General features: G+C 36.1%; 8 protein-coding genes across 8 annotated transcripts; 5 read left to right on the top strand and 3 right to left on the bottom strand.

The window, feature by feature from the left end:
• Positions 1-169: 169 nt before the first annotated feature.
• On the top strand, positions 170-751 carry FDP41_006120 (uncharacterized protein; the record flags this gene model as incomplete). The annotated part of the gene is made up of 1 exon (XM_044709721.1): positions 170-751. One exon carries the CDS (start codon positions 170-172, stop codon positions 749-751), a length of 582 nt encoding a protein of 193 aa, XP_044559359.1.
• Positions 752-889: 138 nt separating this feature from the next.
• Positions 890-3,025, bottom strand: FDP41_006119 (uncharacterized protein; the record flags this gene model as incomplete). The annotated part of the gene is made up of 1 exon (XM_044709719.1): positions 890-3,025. The coding sequence occupies one exon, from the start codon at positions 3,023-3,025 to the stop codon at positions 890-892; it is 2,136 nt and encodes a 711-aa protein (XP_044559358.1).
• Positions 3,026-3,372: 347 nt separating this feature from the next.
• On the top strand, positions 3,373-5,070 carry FDP41_006118 (uncharacterized protein; the record flags this gene model as incomplete). The annotated part of the gene is made up of 2 exons (XM_044709718.1): positions 3,373-3,542; positions 3,681-5,070. 2 exons carry the CDS (start codon positions 3,373-3,375, stop codon positions 5,068-5,070), a joined length of 1,560 nt encoding a protein of 519 aa, XP_044559357.1.
• A 457-nt stretch (positions 5,071-5,527) lies between these two features.
• Positions 5,528-8,572, bottom strand: FDP41_006117 (uncharacterized protein; the record flags this gene model as incomplete). The annotated part of the gene is made up of 3 exons (XM_044709717.1): positions 5,528-5,983; positions 6,089-6,499; positions 7,016-8,572. 3 exons carry the CDS (start codon positions 8,570-8,572, stop codon positions 5,528-5,530), a joined length of 2,424 nt encoding a protein of 807 aa, XP_044559356.1.
• Positions 8,573-9,616: 1,044 nt separating this feature from the next.
• FDP41_006116 (uncharacterized protein) lies at positions 9,617-12,114 on the top strand (the record flags this gene model as incomplete). Its single annotated transcript, XM_044709716.1, has 2 exons — positions 9,617-11,053; positions 11,134-12,114. 2 exons carry the CDS (start codon positions 9,617-9,619, stop codon positions 12,112-12,114), a joined length of 2,418 nt encoding a protein of 805 aa, XP_044559355.1.
• A 2,189-nt stretch (positions 12,115-14,303) lies between these two features.
• On the top strand, positions 14,304-16,181 carry FDP41_006115 (uncharacterized protein; the record flags this gene model as incomplete). Its single annotated transcript, XM_044709715.1, has 1 exon — positions 14,304-16,181. The coding sequence occupies one exon, from the start codon at positions 14,304-14,306 to the stop codon at positions 16,179-16,181; it is 1,878 nt and encodes a 625-aa protein (XP_044559354.1).
• Positions 16,182-16,728: 547 nt separating this feature from the next.
• Positions 16,729-17,659, bottom strand: FDP41_006114 (uncharacterized protein; the record flags this gene model as incomplete). The annotated part of the gene is made up of 2 exons (XM_044709714.1): positions 16,729-17,043; positions 17,258-17,659. The coding sequence occupies 2 exons, from the start codon at positions 17,657-17,659 to the stop codon at positions 16,729-16,731; spliced, it is 717 nt and encodes a 238-aa protein (XP_044559353.1).
• Positions 17,660-18,515: 856 nt separating this feature from the next.
• Positions 18,516-22,585, top strand: FDP41_006113 (uncharacterized protein; the record flags this gene model as incomplete). Its single annotated transcript, XM_044709713.1, has 3 exons — positions 18,516-20,969; positions 21,040-21,448; positions 21,540-22,585. The coding sequence occupies 3 exons, from the start codon at positions 18,516-18,518 to the stop codon at positions 22,583-22,585; spliced, it is 3,909 nt and encodes a 1,302-aa protein (XP_044559352.1).
• Between the last annotated feature and the right edge of the window lie 54 nt (positions 22,586-22,639).

Raw genomic sequence — 22,639 nt, 5'->3', positions numbered from 1 at the left:
ACCTTCACACGTATGAATATAATATGGAAACAACAAGTTGAGTGAGGAAGGACTACTAAACAAATAAATCCAAAACGGTCGGAGTTGAGTCCTCATCTCCGTACTTGTGAACTTTAAATTTGAATTTCTTCACTCTCTCGTTCAATCAAACACCAAACAAACATAAAAAATGCAGAATCCTCGTGGTAGTTGTCACCTGCCTCTTCTGTGTACATTTGTCGCTGTGTTTCTCATGACACTCTCTCTACTGAGCTGCACTGCCCTTTCTCAACCCATCTTTCCATCCGAATGGTCAGCACTCGCCTATCAAAACGACGGTGGTTCTGTCGACTCCAATTCAGCAAAATTAGCCTTTATGCGGATCAGCAATTCGTGGAAAGTCAAATCCGAAAGAATTGAAGTTCAATTTTTCAATGAACCTCTCCAAATTCAACTCCACAACGAGAATACGCAATTCGTCTTTTATCCACACAATAAGACTTGCATTGTGAATGAATTGGGATTTCCTCCACTTCCTCCCAATTGGTTGGCAAATTCAATCTTTGAGGGATTTGATGTGGTGAATGGTGTGCATTGCAGAAAATGGAAACGTTTGACATCGACATATTGGGAAAGTGCAGAGAGTGGAGAACCCATTCGAGTGAATGAATCAAATTTCTTTGTGTGGAATTATGTATTTGGAACGTTCAAGGCTGGTCCACAAGATTCCTCAAATTTCATTGTTCCATCGTATTGCATCAAGAAGAAATAGTTGTCACTTCATTTTAAGGTTTTAAGGTGGATTTTAATAAAAAGTATTTGAAAACAATACTTTCCAATGAAATATGCTCAAATTTCTACTTGTTTTTGGTTAATGTTAGTTTGAGACACTAATGTTAGAGACTCTAATTTATCCACTCTTTTGTTGAGTCTCAATGACCTTAAACGAATTGGCAACAAATAGTTTCATATACAACTCCTGACATTCTACTCCGCATTCATCTCCTCTCTCCTCTCGCACTGCAGTGATTTGTTTTTGAATCGAAGAAATTTTTCCGTCAATATAATTCCACACGTCTTGTTTTTGAATGACAGCATTCTGCTCATTGGAAAAATGTTGAATCATTTCATTTAAATATTCCAACATGACGTGACATGTTTCCAACATTTTGTCTCCATACTCAATATCATCATCTGGGAATTGTGAAGGAGGAAGAGAGGAAGTGCTCAATTTTTCCTCTCTCAATGCTGTAGAATTTTGAAGCACTTGCTTCACAAGGTCAACATAGGGAATGATATTCTTTTCTAGACTCAACTCATCTCGAGCATTTTCTGGAGATTTCACTAACCAATTTCGTACCATCTTTAAAATTACTTCACTCAATGAAGTCATTCCTCTGAACATGAAGAATGCAGTATCTCTCCAATCTGCATAACCATTGAGGCCCTTTCCTTGTCGAAGCATGACATTGATATGTTTCAGGACATTATTGGAATCTGGAAGAAGAAATTGTGCATCATAGGGTTCGCCCTTATGAAGAGTCAAGTCACGGGTTGAGTTCTTATTTTTCACATATGGATTGTAAAAAAGTAAGAGGCCTCGATCCATCACTTCAGCTTGTCTCTTGCCGTATAAAAAGTTGTGGGTGACAATGGTACCAAAATTACCCTTTCCATTAATGTCTCTGGATGCTTCGAATGCTTTAATCAACTCTCCTGAACACATGTATACCATTCCAATCGATAGTTCCTCACTCATGGCAATAGAGGTCTGTAAAAATGCATTAATCATGGTTCTTGGGAAATCATGGTGAGCTTTTCCCTTGTAGAGTAGGAAGAGATTGATAGGTCGAACTCTCTTGGATGGATTTCCCATGGCATATAATTGAGTGAAATCACATTCTTCATAGAAGAGATAGGGTCTTGGGAAACTTTTCTTCAATAGCATTTCTTCAACCTTACGATTGCTCTCATCAAAGTAATATTTAGAGTGTAAAAATTTCAAAATATGATCTTTGGCATCCATTGAGTGGTCACTACTGGTGCTTGTCAATTCTTCTCCCTTTCGAATATATTCAATGGAATCATTTAGAATTTCCTCTTGTGATGCATCATGTTGAATGGCAATCTTGACATTGGGCACAGATTGTCCCAAGAGATGCATCTTGTTCACACGAATGAGCACACTCTCTTTGGAAGTGTCTGAAAATCCGACTCTCTTTTTCGAATTGAAAAATCTTAACCTCTTCATTAAGAAGGTCTTCATGAGCTGCCGTCTGTGAGATGAAAGAGCAGTTTTCATTCCTAGTGACATTTCAAAAAAGCTTGGCATATCATAAGAGTTGTTCGTGTCACACGACTCTTCTCTCCACCAAGTTCCACCCAATAATTTATCACACAACATTCCATTATATTCCGAAGATAGGCAATTAAATTGAGCCACTCGCAAATTCACATCATGTGAAAAAGTCAATTGTTGTCCACTCGTCTCGACTGTTTTGTTTCCTTTAATGATCAATAAGGTCTCTTCGGGAGTATCAAAATTCTTTCCAAAACTTGCTCTCACTCTTTCCACAGTATGAACAATCGAATCAAGTGTTGCCAATGCTTGAAAAGAATATTCTCTGGCACACTCATTCTCTGTGGTATGAAAATAAATTAATAAATCCATATCCGATAATACGGAATGATAATACGAAAGAGCATGATGATTCACATCATGAAAAACCATTCTCGTTTCATTACTTTGCAAACTTGCCAAAAAATCATCCAGAGCTGATATCATGAGCACCAAACTTCCATTCTCACTTCGGGAATCGATTTGAAGCACGTCCCGCAGAGGTTTATATAACGTAGTAGTTGTTGGACCTCTAGAGGTATCTGATTCTTTCATGATCGGAAGAGGAGAAGAGTTCGGAGTCTCAACAGAGGAGGATGCCAGCACTATGGATACATTCATGAAAAGAAGTAAGATGGAGAGAGTTGCTATCATTCCCACAGCAACTTTTGGATGAGTGGAAAGCCTTGAAGATGATATTGGATACATTTTTTTCGGAATTTGTTTTTCGAGTTGACTGTCGGAAGGAGTTTTTGATTTTTTCAACTCCTATAACGCTCGGAGTTGAGTTATGAGTTATGAGAGGTTTCTTCTTACTCTGGCCTTGAATATCTCTTTACTGGTGACAGACACTGGACTACACAACAACCATATGGTTTTCAGTACTACGTACAAAGAAATGATATTGACTAGTGAGGATGATGTGTTCAAACTTCGGTCCGAACTGTTGACAAAATCCGACGTTGAAATACGTTGAGAAAGGGTATTGGAAAGAACTCGTCCTCCACTTTCAATCGTTTGAAGATGCAAATAAACTCAAAAAGAATTTTAAAAAAATGTTGCGATTTGGAAGAATGCATGGATCCTCTCTCGCCATGGATGGAAGTTATTTGAAATCCTTGTGCCAGCAGCATCATCATCAATGGCCGGGGTTGGCACGACCACTAATTATTCCTAAATTTTTAATTGCACCAAAATATACGTTCCGAAATTATGCAATTATTGTGTAGGTTTTTGTTTTTGAAATATCGGAATAATTGTAAATGATGATGGAATAATTTTGAATGACAATATTCTTTGATCATGGAAAATTGTAACAATGATTTATTGATTAATTTTAAACATGAATTGAACATCATCTTAGAAACAAATCGGTTCAAAACGTCTCCAAACAACAGACACAGCCAGCCAAAAAGTCTAACTTTGCAAAATCTCAAGAAAAATTAAAAAAGGAAAAAATTCAACAATTTGTTTTGAGCAAATCAGAGATGGACAGTATCCATGATAAGAAACAATTAGAAGAAACCTTACAAATGCAAAAATTAATAACACAAAAAATTCAATGGAATGAACGAATACAAAATGCCAATGCTTCAGGAAAATCTCTCTCTGAAAAGGAACAACAAGAAGCTGAAGAATTTCATACTCTCTTTTACAGAAAAATTGTTCAATATGCACACTTTAGAGCAATGAATATGCTCGAAGGCGGCAACACGAAAGAAGATGATGACGGAAGTATCGGTACTTTTTATCTATTTACCAGCAAACTGCAGCATCAGAAATATTTGGAAAGATTTGAATCGAAAATATTGAAGAAGGAATATTCGAGTGTGAAGGTATCTACAGCACCAACAATTGCTCAACATTTAATGGGCGTTCTAACGTCGACGAGTATTGAGAATATTTCTGCAGTTATTGATGACACACTCGTGCTACCTCCTCAAGAATTGAAACATGTGTTGGATTGGTCACAAACAGTGCTTACAGATTTGACATTGGCCACATTTGTGAAAGCGATCAAAGATCTCAATGAAATGCAGAAGGAGCTGGCCGATATTGAAATTAAGCTCAACACCGCAGAGAGTAACTCATCGACAACAAAAGGAACACAATTAGCCCTGAAGGCCAAATACCACACACTCATCGAAGAAAAGAAGAAGGTCATGCTAGAACAGCTCTCAAAGGTCAATCGTCTGAGAGGTAAATTATTTGTGGCATCTAAATTATACGTGGCATGCAATGAAGAGAATGTATCAGAAATTGCATCAACAACAAGTGCTACAACACATGACGCAAAAACGAACAGCAATGACATACCAAAAGATGACGAGAGCAAGGATCTTGAAAGGTTCACACTTACAACCGACTCCAAGCGCGTATTATTTGCATACTCTGCTCCAGATGTAGCTGCAAAAGATTTAGGAACCTTATTGAAACTATCCAACAGGTACGATGTTGCATTGGCAGTTGTTACTGGAAGTGAACTGTTTGGAAATTTCCTCAAAAAGTATCTTGACAAGGTTGATCACATGAGGATGTCATTTCTAGGAATCCATCATGAAGTTTTAACTCATACTTTCACACGAGACGATATTCAATCCATTATTGACCAAGGTCAAGAAGCAGAGCAAATTAAGGAACAATCTGCTCTTTCCATTAAAGAACAGATTGAAAAACAAGAGCAGGACAATCAGAAGGCTGCTGAAGAACATCCGACACCACCAAGTATTTCAATTAAAACAGTCGAAGAGTGATGAAATTGCTCAACAGCCCCAGAATATATTACTCGGACACTTTTTCTAAGACTTATCATTTGAAACGTTATTTCAAAAGACCATTAATGGAACAGCCACACTGATTTCTTTTCTACCACCTGCTTGATTCATGACTCAACCCTCTTCATGCAACAGTTAGCTCAACACAAGCATGTACTTTGTTGATATTTGAAATGCCCTTACAAAAGCATTTGACATTACTATTAATGAAAACGATCTCCTCACTTAATGTGTTCCGATTCTCATTTTTACCATTTGGTAACGCTCGGGAGAGTTGCGCTTGCTTTGAAGAGTTCTTGAGACTGCTCTGGAGTCGTCTCTGAAAAACAACGATCCATGATCACTCTGGAGCAGCTCGGAGATCTCTGGAGGTGTTCAGGCTGATGCAGAGCACTCTCGAGTTGTTCGGAGTGTTAGATAAACAAAATTATTTAGCTCATTCATCAGTTTCTGTTTCCCACTCATCATCATCACAATCCATAGTGTCATCATCACCAATATCATCTTCATCATCATCAGATTCATAGGCTCTAATTCCAGAAGTATATTTGTATTTGTATATTAAATAGAGAACTATTTTGCAAAGAAAATGATGACTTTCCAAAATTTCGTCGGCTGATCCTTTTGCTCTGAATTTTTCTGACATACATTTAAATTTCTTTAAATGACAGATAGCATTTTCAATCATTATTCTTATTTTTGCAATGAATCGATTTTGTTCTCTCTGTCTAACTTCTAAATATCCTCTCGATTTCTTGTGTGGAATTAAATTGCCCTTATTAACTAAACTCATGAATCCCTTATCCGCTACTATTTTTTCATTTGATAACAGTTCCAGTTTTTCAGTATAAAATTTAGTAATTGCATCATCAACAGTTGATCCACCATAGCTCTTTGATACATAAATCCACCACGAGTAGGATCAACTTCAAGCAATTTAGTTATGGATATGTCGTTTTGCATATACCCAAATACTGATGACGTTCTTGTTAATTACTTTGGGTTGTTTGTTAATACCTTGATTACATAAAGTGCCGCCTGAGCATAATACTTGTTCAACATCTTCACTTTCACCAACACTTGTATCATTTACGTCCATTGGAAATCGTTTCTCAATTATTTTGAGAAAATTCTGATCTTTGTAGTGCTCTGGTTTGCACACTGGTATTTTAACCACACCATTAGCGTGACTAATTTGAATAATGTGAGAACAAGCGTTATGTTGATATGCACAGGAAGTGATATGTTTGTTGACAGCTAAACAACATTGAGCTGCTTCCTCATCACCAGAATCTACATCAATAACGTCTTGCTTTCTTTTTTTCGGTGTGGTATTAGTGATGGGCTCAGTAGAGGGGGTTGTTGATTGTGATGCTACAACATTATTTGTTGATTCATAACCATACATCTGTTTTCAATAGTCAACACCTTTAGCAACATGAAGCAACATTTCACTATAACCCATCTCTGTTTTACAAACAGGACAAACCGGTTTTTATTTCCATTCTAAATACGAATCTTCTACAAAGTTGTAAAAGGACATCGCTTCTGCTTGCGGTAAATCGAAAACGCTAAAACGCTTTGTTGATGGTGGAAGATAAGATACTTTTAGATTCCCAAACTGTGACCAATCAAAATTGTTTTGTGATGAATTTCCCTGACGTGTATTGTAAAAAATTTAATTTGTAACACAGCTAATTCGGAACACTTTTGAATTACAACTTTATTAATTTGTTAAACTGATATTGATGTTCAATGCTCTTTCTCCCCACAATCAATACACAGTCACTGACATTGTTTTGTTTCCAATATTTCTTTGTTGTGGCATACAGCAAGTCTGTTGGTGACACCATTTATGGCAATCATAACACTGGATCATATTTTGCTGATTCGTGGATTTATCACACTTCGTCACACAACATACGTGATTGGAATTAGATGGTGCTGATACGCCTGGTGTATCTGATGTGTTAATGTTTCCGCACTTGGCTTTACAAGAACAATATTCAGTGCATGCTTTTCCTGCGCTTTTGCAAGGACATGATTTGTTTGTCAAACACGCATGATGACAACGACAAAATACTGCATTAGCTTTCTGTTCCTTCAATAATTTTCGTTTTGCATCCTCTTCTTCCTTTTCCTTTTTGTGTTCCATACGCTTACGTTTTTTCTCCTCTTTTTCTTGTTTATCTTTTTCCTTCCTTGTCCACAGTTTTCTGAGCAATTTCAATAACTCATTGGAGGACAATATAAAGTTAATGCTTTCACCACTTGCTGAAGTATTAATCTTTTGTAGTGGTGGTTGAGATGGGACTTGCAAAATTTCCTTAAAAATTGGGCTGGGTTGTGACGAGGGCTCTTGTATCTGAGGTTTTTGTAATTTGGCAATTCCTTGCTTTGCATCACAAGGGTAGATACGTGAAGCAGCGAAACCATGAATAATATTTGTCTTGTTCACAGCTTGTTCATGAGCGTCGTATAACATTTCCACAAATTTGTGGGTGGGTTCACCATTGGGATTTGTAGTTAAGAATTCACTGGTTAATCTTGCAAATGCTGATTTAAGAGGATGAAATATTGCAACATCTAGAGGTTGGTAAAGGTGGCTGGTGTGTGGTGGAAGAGCAAATAATATGACATTATTATCTTTTGCTATTTTCAAAACTTCCAAATCGACATGACTGGCATGGCTATCCAATAACAATAACACAGGTCTGTGACTACCACAATGTTTCAAAAAGTGTCGGTGGAACCGTTGTTTGAATAAACTGGCTGTCATATAACCTTTAGATGAAACTCCAACACAAGCATCGGGGATCTTATTATTAAAGTAGTCAAACTTGATCGACTTTCCAGGGTGAATATAGAAAGGAGGAAGAGCATTTCTTGCAGCATTGCAGCATACAAGGATTGAAGACAAAGCTCTGTTTGAAGGAACATTGATCCTCACATTTCGACTTCCTAATTTGGCAAGTGTAAACTTCGTACTGTTAGTCCGAACAATACCTGTCTCGTCACAATTAAATATTTGATTAGGTAATAGATGATTATGTTCAATACATTCTTCCAATACTCTAAAAAATTGCTTAACCAAGGAAGGATTTTCACTCTTTTTTCTCATTAAGGAAATGTGGTCTTGTGAACGCATAACAACGTCTGCATGTCTTTCTCTAAATGTTTGATACCATCCATAAGAGATCCGTTTTTTAGTGTTATATTTTACTTGATACATCTCTTGCGCCTTGAATATCAATAAATCAGAAGACACTGCAAATCCATGATCGACCATCTCGAAAACCCATCTCTTCAATTCTTCTTCTTCTTCTTGCATTGTAAAGTAGGTCTGTCTTCCAACAACTGAATCCACTTGTGTTTTGTTGTTGATAAGTTTACTCATTGTTGCAATTGGTACGTTAAATAATTGTCTGAGACGACGAAGTGAAATCGATGGATGTTGCTTCTTGTACTCTAATGCTTCCATTCTTGCTTCTACTTGTCCCTTTCTTTTGATTGCTGCAACTCGATACTTATTATTGTTTGAACGTTTCTTAGACCATCATGTTCCGAATCAATTTTTTTTTTTTGATAATAACTATAGGCATGACTTTATTTGCGGGAGCAAACGGATCCACAAGGATCGTAATCATGTTCGTTTCCAAAAAGATGGTGAAGATTAAAAACAGCTTTTGAGTTTGTTGTCGTGACGGGTTAGAATTAAAGGGTGCATATCCATGCAATTCATTATCCCATTTGATTCCGAGTATTTCAAAATAGTAGTCATTGCGTTTCATCCATATTAAGTTCACCTGTTTGTAAGCTGCTTTTGAAAAGATCCTATCCCACTTCGGTCCTAATCCGATTTTAGCCCCAAGTAATACCCATACATCTGCATTCGCTCTGATTTTATCTATGATCTTTCTTACTTTTCTTCTCCTTAGTGCAAGATTGGTTGGCAATACTACATAGATTAGTCCACATTGCTTGTCTCTCGGTCTTGTAATTAGGGCATTTCATTAGTATGTGGGTGAAGGTCTCTTTTTCATTATATTGAAATTTTTTTAAAAAAAATATTTTGACGTGATGAAAAACGCTGCTCGCCATTTATTTAGTTGTAAACAAGCCTCGTCAACACTCTCTTTCTCTCTGTTTTTCAGAGGTGTAGTTTTTGGTGTTGATACACTTGGTTCAGCCTCTAACCTCTCGCTCTGGAAATCTTTGTCCAATCATCATCATACAAGGAACACTTCGGTACGCTCTTTCCATTTATCTTTCCTTGTTGGCAAAAGATGAAGTAACAACAAAAAGTCTTTCTTCTTCTAACGGACCGGGAGGAAATGGAAGTGGTGCTGAGCACAACCATGTAGAACAACCAACTGTTTCTGATGATCCCAACCAAAAATCAATCAGTGCAGCACCACAACCAACAGCTAATAATAACTCTCCCATTCAAGTAGTGTCCACAATAGTTCTCTCCTTCACTAATTACGATGAGTGGACAAAGGAAGAAGTTGCTTCTATCCTTTGTATGAAGAAAGGTGAAGGTGGAGCCTCATTGACCGTTGATGATGTCAAACCTCTCGTTGACGCTGGTTTCAAAGGAAACTCTCTTGATAACATTGTAAAGGATATCAAGAGAAAAAATGTATATTTTGCTTTTAAATCTATGACTCGCAGCAAAGACTTTTCTAAGGTTTCTGAAAGTACTTGCAAGACAGTGATACATTGGGTTAATGATGCCTTGATGCCCAAACTTTTTGGACTATGGAATGCAGAACAAACAAAGGCTGCATTATGCGAATCCGAATCAAAAGGAGGAGCCGGATTAACCACAGAACAAGCACAGCCTTTGTACGATGCGAAATTTGATGGGAGATCTCTTTCAAAGATTGTCGAGGATATTATTAAGAAGAGAAATGAACATTTTTCTATTGAAAGAGAAATTCAATATGCCACAAATGTCATAACAAGCAACAAGGACTTTGCTTTAGTACCAGAATCCACTTGTAAAGCTGTTGCTGAATGGATTGTCGAGTTGATAAGAGGTAATTTCATTACGATATCATCCAATTTGCTTGATCGTTGGAAGCATCGGTTGAAAGGCAAAATATCTGAACAATTAAGAAAGGAAAGAACAAATCCCAAATATGATTACCTCCGTAATTTACATGATCCAACCAACATGGAAAAACTGGAAAAACTAATTGGTACAAATATTCAACTCCCTATCTTTCAAGAATATGGCGATTTAGTTCCAAAAAACTTTGATCCAACAGCTAAATATCTTTTGACTCGTCAGCGGTTTGATATACTGAAAAAGGTTGTTGCTGGTGCAGAAGGATTTGTTTTCTCAGGTCCTCATGGGGTTTCAAAATCATATACATTATATCTCATTGCTGCCTATGCCTTTGTGAATTCAATTCCAGTACTCTATGTTCCAACTTGTGGTGCTTGGATAGATTTTTATTCGATTAAGGAGAAATATAGTGCCAACAAGTATTTGCTTGGATTGTTTTTATCATTGAATAGTGACATTCTTTCTGGGGACGTTATTTCAAAATTGGAGAAATCAGGCGATATTGTTTCATATTTGAGCAAATATGTTGCAAAAGATCAACGAGTGTTCTATTTGTTTGACGAACATAATGAATTGTTCAGACTTGACAACGATGGCAAGATTTTTGCTCTAGAACCTTATTTCCGTAAATTTACAAGATGGACAGGCTCTACGAGAGGCACACATACAATGACCATATATTGTGGAAGTGCTCATAGTTCTTTTGAAGACCATTTACCTGGAGGAGAGAGTTTAAAAATAGTTAGAATTGTTCCTCCAACTGAAAAAGAATTTAATACACTTGTTGAAGACTTTGGTTTAGATCCAAATGAGAAAAGAATAGACTATGTGACAGGAAGAATTCCTAGAGATTTGAGAAAATTGGCCTCCTTTCTGCAAGGTAAAAGGGTACGGATGAAGATTTTAATCAATTTATCACTTTAACGAAGGACGAGTATAGACGTAGATTGCGTGTATTGGATTCAAAGCTGGATGAGGAGGAAAAGAAACTCTTTCTCCAAACACTAGAAGGTCTTTTTACTCTAGGTCTCTATAAGGGAAGACCCACTGATGTTGGAGGTATTGTTTACGATCAGGGTTTAATGTACAAAGATCATGATGGAAAACTTTTTATTGTGAATGAGCCTGCCAAGCGATGTTTGTTCCAATATTATTGCAACAATATTCCAAGACATATCATACCTAAAAATATCTCAGGATCAGAAAAGGGTGCTTTGTTTGAACGGTATTTGATCGCCCAAGAATACCATATTGGAAATCATTTTGCCAAATTCTTTATAACACACATGAGCAATTTGGAATCACTTTCTGCATCTCTATCATATGAAATTAATACACACCAGAGCTTTAGTTTGAAAGGTATAGATATTTTTAATAAGAGAAATTATCCAAAAGGAACAGGAGTACTATTCATTCCAGAGTCTGAAATTTTTCCCTGTTTTGATTATGCTATTATTAAGTATGGTGATGAAGTAGTAGAAATATTTTTAAAACAGACCACATTTTCTACTGTTGACTTTATTTATTGCAAAGATTCCAAATGTTCAAAGACTGACCTTGATAATCTATTAACCCAACAATATATAATTGATGAAACAAATATAGCCAAAACCACGACATTAGAGCTACCAAAGAAATATCTATTTTTCTTGCTTGAATTGATTTTTCATGCAATTGTTGATGATGGAAAAGTTGAAAAGGTAATGACAAAAAGAAATGATAAGGATGTACAACTATATTTGAAACCTAAAAAACATGAGTTACAGATTGTCGAAGATGGAAATATTTTAAAATCAGTTACATATGGCGGTGTTCAATTTACTTGGCACTATATTTACGAATCAGGTACAACCTCCTCTGAACAATCTGTGAAGAAAGTTAAAGAGCATGGCATTCTTTACAGAAATAGAGAAGAAATTGAAAATCAAATGAAGGTGTTTTTTGATTGAGTACACAAGAAGAACAAAATATGTTTCGAAAGAGTAAACAATAAAATTCGTTTGTTAATTAAAGGAAGGACTAATGGGTTTGTAGTCTCTTCAAACACCCGACCTTGATAAAGGTCCGGTGTTTAGGATTTTCTGCATATTTTGTCAATTGACTTTATTTAGCAAAAATAAAGGTCGCCTCTCCTCATGGATTCTTGTTTTCCCATGAGTAGAGTTTATACTCACTTCGTTTCCTTTATTTCACATTCAACTCTCAACCCTTATTCACCTCTACACCATTCTGTACCTTTATAAATAAAGGGATTTGTGCTGTCAGAAGGTAATTTCGGTGGGTACTCACACCATCTAGCGAGCACAAACCAATTCGTCTAAAAATTACCTTGTGTTGTATATTGTTACAATAGTATTCATCATCGAGTGTATATGAGGAAATAACATCAAGATTTAAATGTAATGGTAAAAAAACTACTACTCTCCTGATTTAATTCAACAATATTTGTTGAGTTTTTCAACTTTCTGTTTGAGTGGCTGTGTTCTGATTGTTGAATTTCATCATGATCAGTTATTCTTATCCGATTAATTTTACTCTTCTGTTGTTTTTGAAATGTATTTAATGTGATGATCATGTTGAGGAGCTGTGATTAGAGGAGGGAGCTGGTGTTGTTGTTGTGGTGTTTGTTTTTGATGTCCTTTCACATTTCTCACTTTAAAAATATGAAGAGTGATGATTTTGTTGGCAGCCGGAAGACAATCCACTGAACTCTTCCTCAGCCACCATCCAACCAAAACCATTACCAATCAAGCCTTGCTCGATAAGTATTACATTGGTGAGGTTGAACAGGAACAAGTAGTAACAGAGGAAATGATTAAAAAGCAACAAACCAATGTTTGGATGAGATTTTTGAGTGTCATGTGTCGAGTAGTATTGCAAATAAGGTAATGAGATAAGACTAGCTCTATTTCGAGACGAGTCAAGTGATGGTTATTAGATATCAAAATGTTCATCACGAAGAGAGTGACTCATTTATGTGAATTGTTGCATTTGGGATTGTTTCTCTCTCATGTGGCACTCCACTGATTAATTTAAAAATTTTTTTTCACATCATTTTTCAATGGAGAATTATCACTAATATTCATCGATGATATATTTGATAGATATTGATATGTACTATCTATATTGAAATTTGTAGAGTTTATTGATAAGAGTTAATTCAATAGTATGCATCATGAGGAGTGAAAAATTTATTTTCAATTTAATTTTTGATTATTGAATTGGAGAGTTAATTATTGAGTATATGTTGATGGAAGAAGTTGTGGAGAGTTTATAAATATGAATTTTATTGATTGATTATGGAGGATGTGATTACTGTTCATCACATGAGTGTGCACTCCTGAATGGATTGGATCTCCATAGATTGATATTGATGTAGGAGATTTTCTCAATAAATATCTTTCAATTGATGTTTAAATGAATGATTCTTGTGTTTGTTTCAAGTTGTGTGGTGCTTTGTTGAAGAAGAAGCTATTACAGTTTTTTTTCAATTGACTTTTCGTTGGATTTTTTCATTTCATTATGACCTGTGATATGTCTTGATGAGAAGCATCCTATTCAATTGTTTTTGAATGTTTTACATAACGTATTATCGAGTCTAGTTATGTTTAAATGTGAAAGTCAAATGGAACTATTTCAACCATTTGTGGAAAGCACAATGAAATATGTAATGCTCTTGTCTATGTGCACGGAACGTTGAATATCATTCACAGAGACATCAAACCATCGAATATTTTCATTAAGAGCTTTGATGAACAACAACAGCAAAAGATTCATGTCGTGTTGGCAGATTTTGGTCTCGCAAAGGGAAATCAAGGATAATATTGAAAAACAAAATGTTGGAGAGTGATTGTTCAGAAGCGCTTGCAGATATTGTCCTTCAAATTTTGGAGAAGGAAAGTGTAACAAGACCAAATGCACAAGATATTTTGTCTTTACCTTATTTTAAGAGGTGAAATTGAGTACAGAAATTAATCAACGTCATGACGAGAGAGAGCATTTCTGATTTTAATGTAATGACTCTATACAGTCAATTAATTAATTGGCGAAAGAATTAAAGAAACCATGTCATTAGGATCATGTTTTGTTTTCGAAAATTGTTTTGTTTTCGGAAAGGAACAATTCAACTTACAAAAAAATGCTTCAATTCAGTTCTGGAGTTGAACCTTTGCCTTCCCGAATGATTTTCTGGAGTGATACCTTTCTGGAACATGAAAAGGCCAATCATTCCGATATCATTCGGAATCATCCGTTTAATTATCGAATGGAAATTGTATTGAATTATTATAATAATAATCAAAATAGCCGTTCCAAAGGAGAAGATGGTCTAGTTTCGTACGAGGAAGAAGAAAAAGCCTCTCGCTCTCAAGAGAATAATTCCAAACGTGAATCATCATTGTTGGTAAATTCAAAGGAATTGATTCAAAACATTCTCCGTACTTGCACAGATTTAAAGGACAACTCGGTCGTTTATATTTGTTCAAATATTCAACCCGTGGATATTATTTCCTATGTTCAAGAACGAGTCTTAACGAGAGATGATAAATCCTCTTCGGATTATTTAGTCTATTGTCATACTCTTGGAGCTCATACAGACTGTTTGAGTGCCAACCAAATGGCCATCTATCCCATCTTTAAAGCAAAATCATCATCAAATTTGAATGATATCATGCCTACTTCCTCATCTTCAACATTTTCTGAAAGAGAACATCATTTACGTTTCAGATTTGATCGAGATACACTTCTTGAAATTGGATTGCAACGAAATGAGACGAAGAAAATTCACTCGAAAAAGACAAGCGCTCACTCTGCTAATTTTGAGAGTGATTATTATTCAACAGTGGGATACAAGATGCCTTTCAAACCAAAATCTAAAGAATATGAACGATTGCTGTGGTCTCTGAACAAAGAAGAAACATGCCCAATGCATTGCTTCTTTGGAGTTTATAGTGTTGAAAAGAATTGTTGGATTGAAATGTCAGACTTTGAGTCTTTTATCATGTCAAGAAATACCTCTATCAATAATTTAGAGGGAACAACCACAACAACATCTGGTGCGAGTTCAAGAACAGTTTTGATTAAAAAGACGTCAGGAAAGGACACTTTCAATGTAAGAATTTTGAAGGAAGAATCTCTCGTTCTCCCTCGAGTTGAATTGAGTATTGAAACAGTTGCAAAAGGAGGTGAAAAGAGTGAACAGAAGAAGAACAACAAGCATCATCCAAGCACTACCTCCACACTGGAAGGATTTTCTCGGTTGCAACAACTAGGCCATTCTCGTCAAGTTCAATCCAGTCTCATGGATGAAACAAGTGACAATGAAGATGACAACCATGAAGAAGGCAACCTTCACCATACTTCAGGAAATACTGAACAAAGCAATAATGATGTTAATAACGATGACAATGAGGATGACGAAGTGAACACACACTTGTTGTCCATATTCAAAAAGTCTCTTTCATTGTCTGAAGAGAGAGAAATTTGTCAACAAGAAACAGCTAAGGCAATTTTGACATGTGTTGGATTATTGAGCGGAGGTATGGGCTCTGAATGTCTCAGTGCCTTAAATGATGAGAGCTCTACTCAATCTGTGTTGCCACATGCAACAACTACTTCTCATCAGACACAGACGCAGCAGGATGCAACTAATACCATTGTGGCACAACGTAATAATCTACTCTTCTCTAATGCGCTCTTGCATGATGTGAAATTTTCCAAGGTCGATCAAACCTTCGTCATTAAGCTTGATGGAATTTTACCACCCTTATTTATTGAGAAAATTTTCCAACTAGTCTGGCAAGGAACCAGAGTAGCACAATGTTGGAATGCCTTTTTAGTGACAGGAATGGACGATGCTGTTGTGAGTTGGAAAAAATTTAACCATACCTATTCAGTGAGTGGAGAAAATGATTATTTGTATGTGATATTTCCAACAGTCTTTTCTGAGACAAAACAACAAGAAATTACACCCAATTGGTTGATTCAAATTTTGAATCAGCAAGACGAGTTTTCGTAGATTCAAGTTTATTTACTTGGAGTTGCAACACACCTTATTATTGGCAATGGTATTTTTTTTTGCTGCAGCAAAAAGAAAATGCATTTCTTTTGATTTCTTTGTTCCATAGTAACTTTGCTTTTATAGAAAATGCATTGCCTATTATTTTGTCAGCAATTAAATGAGATTCCAAGTAGCTTTATCTTCAATGTTGTTCAGTTGTCCCTACACTACGATTTGTACATCATCCATAAATGTTGGAGTTTGAAGGGTTCTGAAGCGGCATTTATCGGAAAAGCCTTTGAAAATTATGGTTCCGATAAATATAGTTACTAAAGTTTGTGAATGGATGACAGCTTCGTAATTTACATGCAATACTGATGATGGAGAGTTCAGTTAAATAGTTGGGTGTTTATTAGGATTAAAAACTGCAGTGTGAAGGAAAAAAGCTCTATTGATGGAGAAGGGGGAAAAAGGGCATGAATAAAGGAGAAGCACACACTCGAGCATGAACATTTGGGTAAGGGCTTGTTGATGTGCATACTTTCATAACATGGAACAAATTCCTCTAATCATGGTGACTCTTTGTCATTTCGAGGGCGTACAACATTTGGTCTCCGCTGTAATCAATCAAAGTGACAGCCCACACAGCCAAAATGACACAAACAATACCAATGACCCAAACCCACAATTGCATTTGATAGTCAGCACGCTCAGCATCACTGATGGTGTTGTTAGAAGTGTTGGTGTTTGTGTTGTTGTTGTTCAAGTAGACAGACATGAGCTTTCTTTGAGTTGGTGTCATGACTTCGAGATTCTTTTCCAAATTCAACAAGACCACATCGGATCTTTCTGGAATCATTCTCAATTCGCTTTCGACATTCTGTTGTTGTTGGGATGGTAGGAAGAAACATCAGAAAGTCATCCGAACCCGCAATTGTGTTGTTTGAATGAATGAATAGATGTCATTACCCAAATACATCGCGTTGGTGTTCCATGAATATTATCGTCGCAGCACCATGATGATGACGAAGTTTGTATTAAAATTCAAACAAAACAATATAAAACACTATCATCATTACAAACAAGAAACATACCTCAACATTGGTAACAACAACAATGCCCGAAGTCTTGGAAGCGAAATCAACAGCCTTCAATGATGAAACTGTGGTAACAGCCTCCTTTCCAAATAATGATTCAACCTTCTTCACAATAACATCATTCACTTCGGAAGATTTGGTTGGAATCAATACGATACCGACGAGTGGTCTTTCAAAAAGGTCCAAAGAAGAAACGGAAACAACTTTGTCAGCTGGCAATCCTTTAAAGACCAAACCTAAATGTTGTACGAGGCCATCAATGGCGAGTGATGGTGATGAAAATTCAATCTTATTGTTTTGTTGTTTCAAATTTTGAATGTAGTTTCTGTCCTCTCCAAAGGCATGAACCATCACCGAGGCGATGAGGAGAGCAACGAGGAATAGGCCAATTCGCTTCATTTTTTAAATTTTGAAAAATCTAAATTCCATAAAAATTTTATTAAACAACATTACCAAATTTATTTTTACTAGGAGCAAAAAACAACTCAATTCGAAACAAAGGTTGAAATGAACAAATCCCGCAATCAAATAACAAATAACATTAAATATACATTTTTTGGTTGACAAAACAATTAAAACTAAAATTTACTCGAGTGCCGGGAATTGAACCCGGGTCGCCAGAGTGACAGTCTGGAATGCTACCACTATACCACACCCGATTCGCGGATACATTTTTCATGTTTATTTTACCATGTTTTTGATAGAACTGCGATTCATCATTCCCAAAAGGTATGGAGACAATTTCAAAACTCTACATGTACATTTATCATGTTATCATCTCAAGAGCAATGTTTATTTCATTGCTGAGTCCGAACCTTACATTACTTCAGAGAATAGAAAAACGTGTCTTGAGGACACTTTTAGCCACACTTGTGGAACCAACTGTGACACAATCTCTCAATGTGTCTGATAGTCAATTTTTCATTTAATTCAGAATGTTCACAAGAACACTGAAAGAGAATTTGGAAAAATTCGTTGTCAAGTCAAGAAACCACAACAACCTGTCGAATATTTTAAATACGTTATTAATAAGAATATCTGTCATCATAGAGACTTTAATTCAAATGTGAATCGGGTGTGGTATAGTGGTAGCATTCCAGACTGTCACTCTGGCGACCCGGGTTCAATTCCCGGCACTCGAGTAAATTTTTATTGATGGAATGTGTCGAGGTTTTTATTTATTGATGGAATGTGTCGAGGTGTCTTGAGTTTTGAATTTGAATTTTATTGAGTTTTCGAAATTTCGAACGAAAAAATGTCGAATATACCTATCAGCACGACAATTTCTTCCGCTCAGTATTCCTCAGTCGATAATTCTAAAACAATAGCCAATCACATTACGATATTTGAAAAGAACGTGTATTTGGGTCCAGTCTATTGCATTAATTTCTCTAAAATTGTGCCATCCATTCTTTATGCAGGAATTGGTCCAAAACTTCATATCTTTGAGACTCAATCCGGGAAAGAAATTGGAAGCATTGCTATCTTTGAAAAGGGAGGAAGTATTAAAGGAATTAAATTTATTTCATGTGGCAAACCTGAGGGACAGAGTTTGGACCTTCAACACATTGATTCGTTATCATCATCATCGTTGCCACATAATACTAATTTTATCATCGAAGAGTTTATAATTTATGGACAGAAACGATTAAAAATTGTTCAATTATTGATATCTTTGACCATGGATGAGCATGATTCCTCTGTGAGCATGGCTCGGGTAGAACAATGTCAAATATGGAATTTTGGAGAAATGTGTGATTGGATTCTTGATGTGCTGAATGTTCCAATCAATAGTAATTATTATGACCAAACTCATACCCAATTCACCATGAAAAGTTTATGTGTTGGCTATGCTCACAACTTTATTCAAATACTTTCATATGATGATACAATTTTGAAAACAACCAAAGAGGAATTTCGAAAATTCATGCATGAGAACATTTTCATTACACAACACTCAGGGAAAATACAAGAATTCACCCAAAATATGACTCTTCTCAAAACCATCAAATCCTATCCAAATTGTTTACTCTATTCCATGGCTCTCTTCTTCAACAGGAATTACACTAGCTTACAGGACATTGACTCCACTACAAATCTTAATTCCATTTTAGAAAATATTCATGTTGCTTCTGGCACAGTTTTCAATACAGTAATTATTTGGAATTGCAAAAATAATACCAAAGATACGGTCATTCAAATGAAAGGACATAATGGTGTCATTTTTCATGTGGAATGGTCAGAGGATGGAAAACAATTATGTTCCACCTCCGATGACAGAACACTCATTCTTTGGAAATTCAACAAACAACCTCTCCAAGATTCTACACATAATAGTTCAATAGACTCTAACCAAACCTTAGAAACAACACAAGAATCATATACCAGCGTTGTCTTTTATGGACACAATGCTAGAGTTTGGCATTGCAAATTCACAAAACATTTCATCATATCGGCAAGTGAAGATGCAACAATTCGAGTGTGGGATTATGATGGAAATTGTGTCTCCACTTTGCAGGGTCATATTGGAAGAAATGTTTGGAGGATTGACATTGACTCAAAACAACAAGTCATAGCTAGTGGAGGAGGAGATAGCTCTGTAAAATTGTGGTCCCTAAAGAAAATTCAAGATTATGCCATCATTCATCACAACTTTGAATTACCTCAAATGACAGTTTTACCAAATCAATCCAAAAAACAAGTAGACATGGTCCGATGTATGCACGCCATGAATCAACACATTTATGTTGGAACGAAAAAGGGCTTTGTGTACAAGGTCAATGTACTCAGTGGAAAATATTCACAAATTTTCAACACGAGTATGGTGTCAGGAATGGGATCGATCTCATCCAAAGATGCTGCTCCTCTGTTATGTGTTGTGAGATGCTCTCCGTGTGAGCAATATATTTGCATTGGAAACTCTGTTGGCTATTGCTGTATTTTAGACATTTCCACTGGGACTGTCATTGCCAAATTTCAAGCAATGAGCTCGAGGATACTTGCTGTTTTTTGGGTGAGCAATTTGGATGATGATACTTTCACATTATACTTTTCATCTCCAACAGGAACAATGAAAGCTTTTGGAATTTCATCTTCAAAGAGGGAAGAAGTTTCTTCATCGAGTGAGCCATCATCTTCCATGAAAGTGAATTCACTATCTTCTGCGTCATGTGCTTCTGTGACAGAAGGAGCTCATTATTTGGTAAAGGGAAAAATCCAAACACTATGTGCAATAAGAGACGAAGGCATTCTCATTACGGGAGATGATGAGGGATTTATTCACATTTTGAGGGCTTCACAAAACATTAACGGGTCTGATGAAAAGGCACCAGAATTTGTGATGCGAATGGCCCACACTGATCAAGTGTGTGACATTAAGTACATTAACAGAGAGACTATTTATTCAGTTGGAAGAGATGGATCCATCTGTTTCTACAACCTTATTCAAGATGAAAATACTGGACTGTTTACATTAGTGAAACATCAACAGGAAAGGCTGAAAAGTATCATGACCAATCTCGATAGAATTTTCATTTCCTATCGCATGCAAGATAGTGCTGAGAAAACAGCGTTCCAAGTTGTGTCGGATGGATGTGACTTTGCGGACACAATTCCAGCCTCAACATTCAACAAGATGGAGACTGAAATTATATTAATTGGATTTTATGGGTCGCACATGATTGTCTACAATTATACCAAGAGATATCGAGTAAGTGGTTAATTAGCAATGTTTGGCACTGAACTCATTTAATTCTGAATTTTTTGGCTTAATATATTAGATTGCCTCCTGTAAATGTGGAGCTTCGAGAGGAATTTATGATTTTGTTTACACAAATTTATATGACACACCCCAACTTGTTTGTTCTGCTTCATTCTTTAGAGATTCTCTTATCATGAACTTTACAGAGAAAAAACAAGAGAAAGACTTGTCTTTATTTAAAAATCAGACTCCGTTTATCCTATTTCATGGAAGAGAGGTATTAAATGCAACTCATTGGAAATCGAACAATGGCCTTCGAATAGTCACATGTAGTGAAGACACTAAAATCAGAATATTGTCATATGGCGAGGTGAATACCTCACACGAGACATCACCTATTGAGGAAAACTGCAATAATATTTCAACACTTGCAATATTGAACGCCCACGAAAGTAGTGTAAAAGAATTATCTTTACTCGATTATGGAGGTAAGTCCCAATAATGTAGAGTATATCGTTTCAAGGGAAATATTCCATGAATATTGTTGTGTGTTATGTTCTGAATAATTATTGAACGTAGAAAATTCTAAAATTTTAATTTCAGGAGGTGGAAAAGAACAATTTGCAATTTGGAAAATTGAAGAACGTGACACGACATCTTCTATCACTACGGACCTGTTGCTTAACATTAATTTAACGAGTCAATATCTTTCTCTCTTTCATCCTCAAATTTATCAAGATTTTATGAATCGCGAGTCGACTCATCATCCACAACACTCTTTCAAAACCTACCACATGAAAAACAAATCGCGAATGGATATCATTAATTTTAGAATTCTGAGTCTTGATGCATTCTTTTGTACTACAAATTTGGAAGAATTGATCATTCTTGTGGGTAGCAGCGATGGTCTTGTGAAAGTTTTTTCAACTCAAAAGCAAATGAGAAAATTGAAACCCATCGCACATTCATTCCTTCATAATGGTCCAGTACTGTCACTTGCTACTATTCCACTTGAACATGATAGACGGTTGATTTTTTCAGGATCGACCAATGGAAAACTCTATTGTTGCATGTTGGATCAGAAACATATAGAGCATTGTGAGTCAGAATTGAATTTCAAATTGACTTTAATTGAGCCATTCTTTAAGTGTGACGTTCATCAATCAGGAGTGAATTGCATGCATGTTCATCATTTGGAAAATGATCCCTCCATCATTCACGTGTGTACAGGAGGCGACGATCAATCTGTGAATTTGGCAATTTTGAAATTTGAAATGCTGAGCCAACAATTAAGACTAGTATCGAACGTGCATTTGGAGGGAGTTCATAGTTCAGCCGTGAGTGGAGTTTTTTCCACTCCAACAATTCTCTCAGAGAATATTCAAGATCAATTGAATCTTGTCGTATCTATTGGAATTGATCAACGCCTTAATGTCTATTCAGTTTCACCTCAAAGAGAGACTTTTGAGATAATTGCATGCTGTATGAGTGAAGTGAATAACATTTCCCACATGCACGTCATTGAGGAGAAGGATCATTTCAAAGTAGTCATTGTTGGTATTGGAATGCAAATCATCTCAATCCGAAAGGAGCTCATTCAACACCGCTTGAAAAACATCAATTAGTTGAGGTACTTGGCCATTGAACAAATACAAAGAAATGCTGCATTCATGTTAACC

This window comes from Naegleria fowleri, assembly GCF_008403515.1.
Source record: "Naegleria fowleri strain ATCC 30894 chromosome Unknown tig51, whole genome shotgun sequence".
Classification (NCBI taxonomy): Eukaryota; Heterolobosea; class Eutetramitea; order Acrasida; family Naegleriidae; genus Naegleria; species Naegleria fowleri.
Note: the sequence above shows the minus strand (reverse complement) of the source record. Positions and strands in the feature narration are given on the sequence as shown.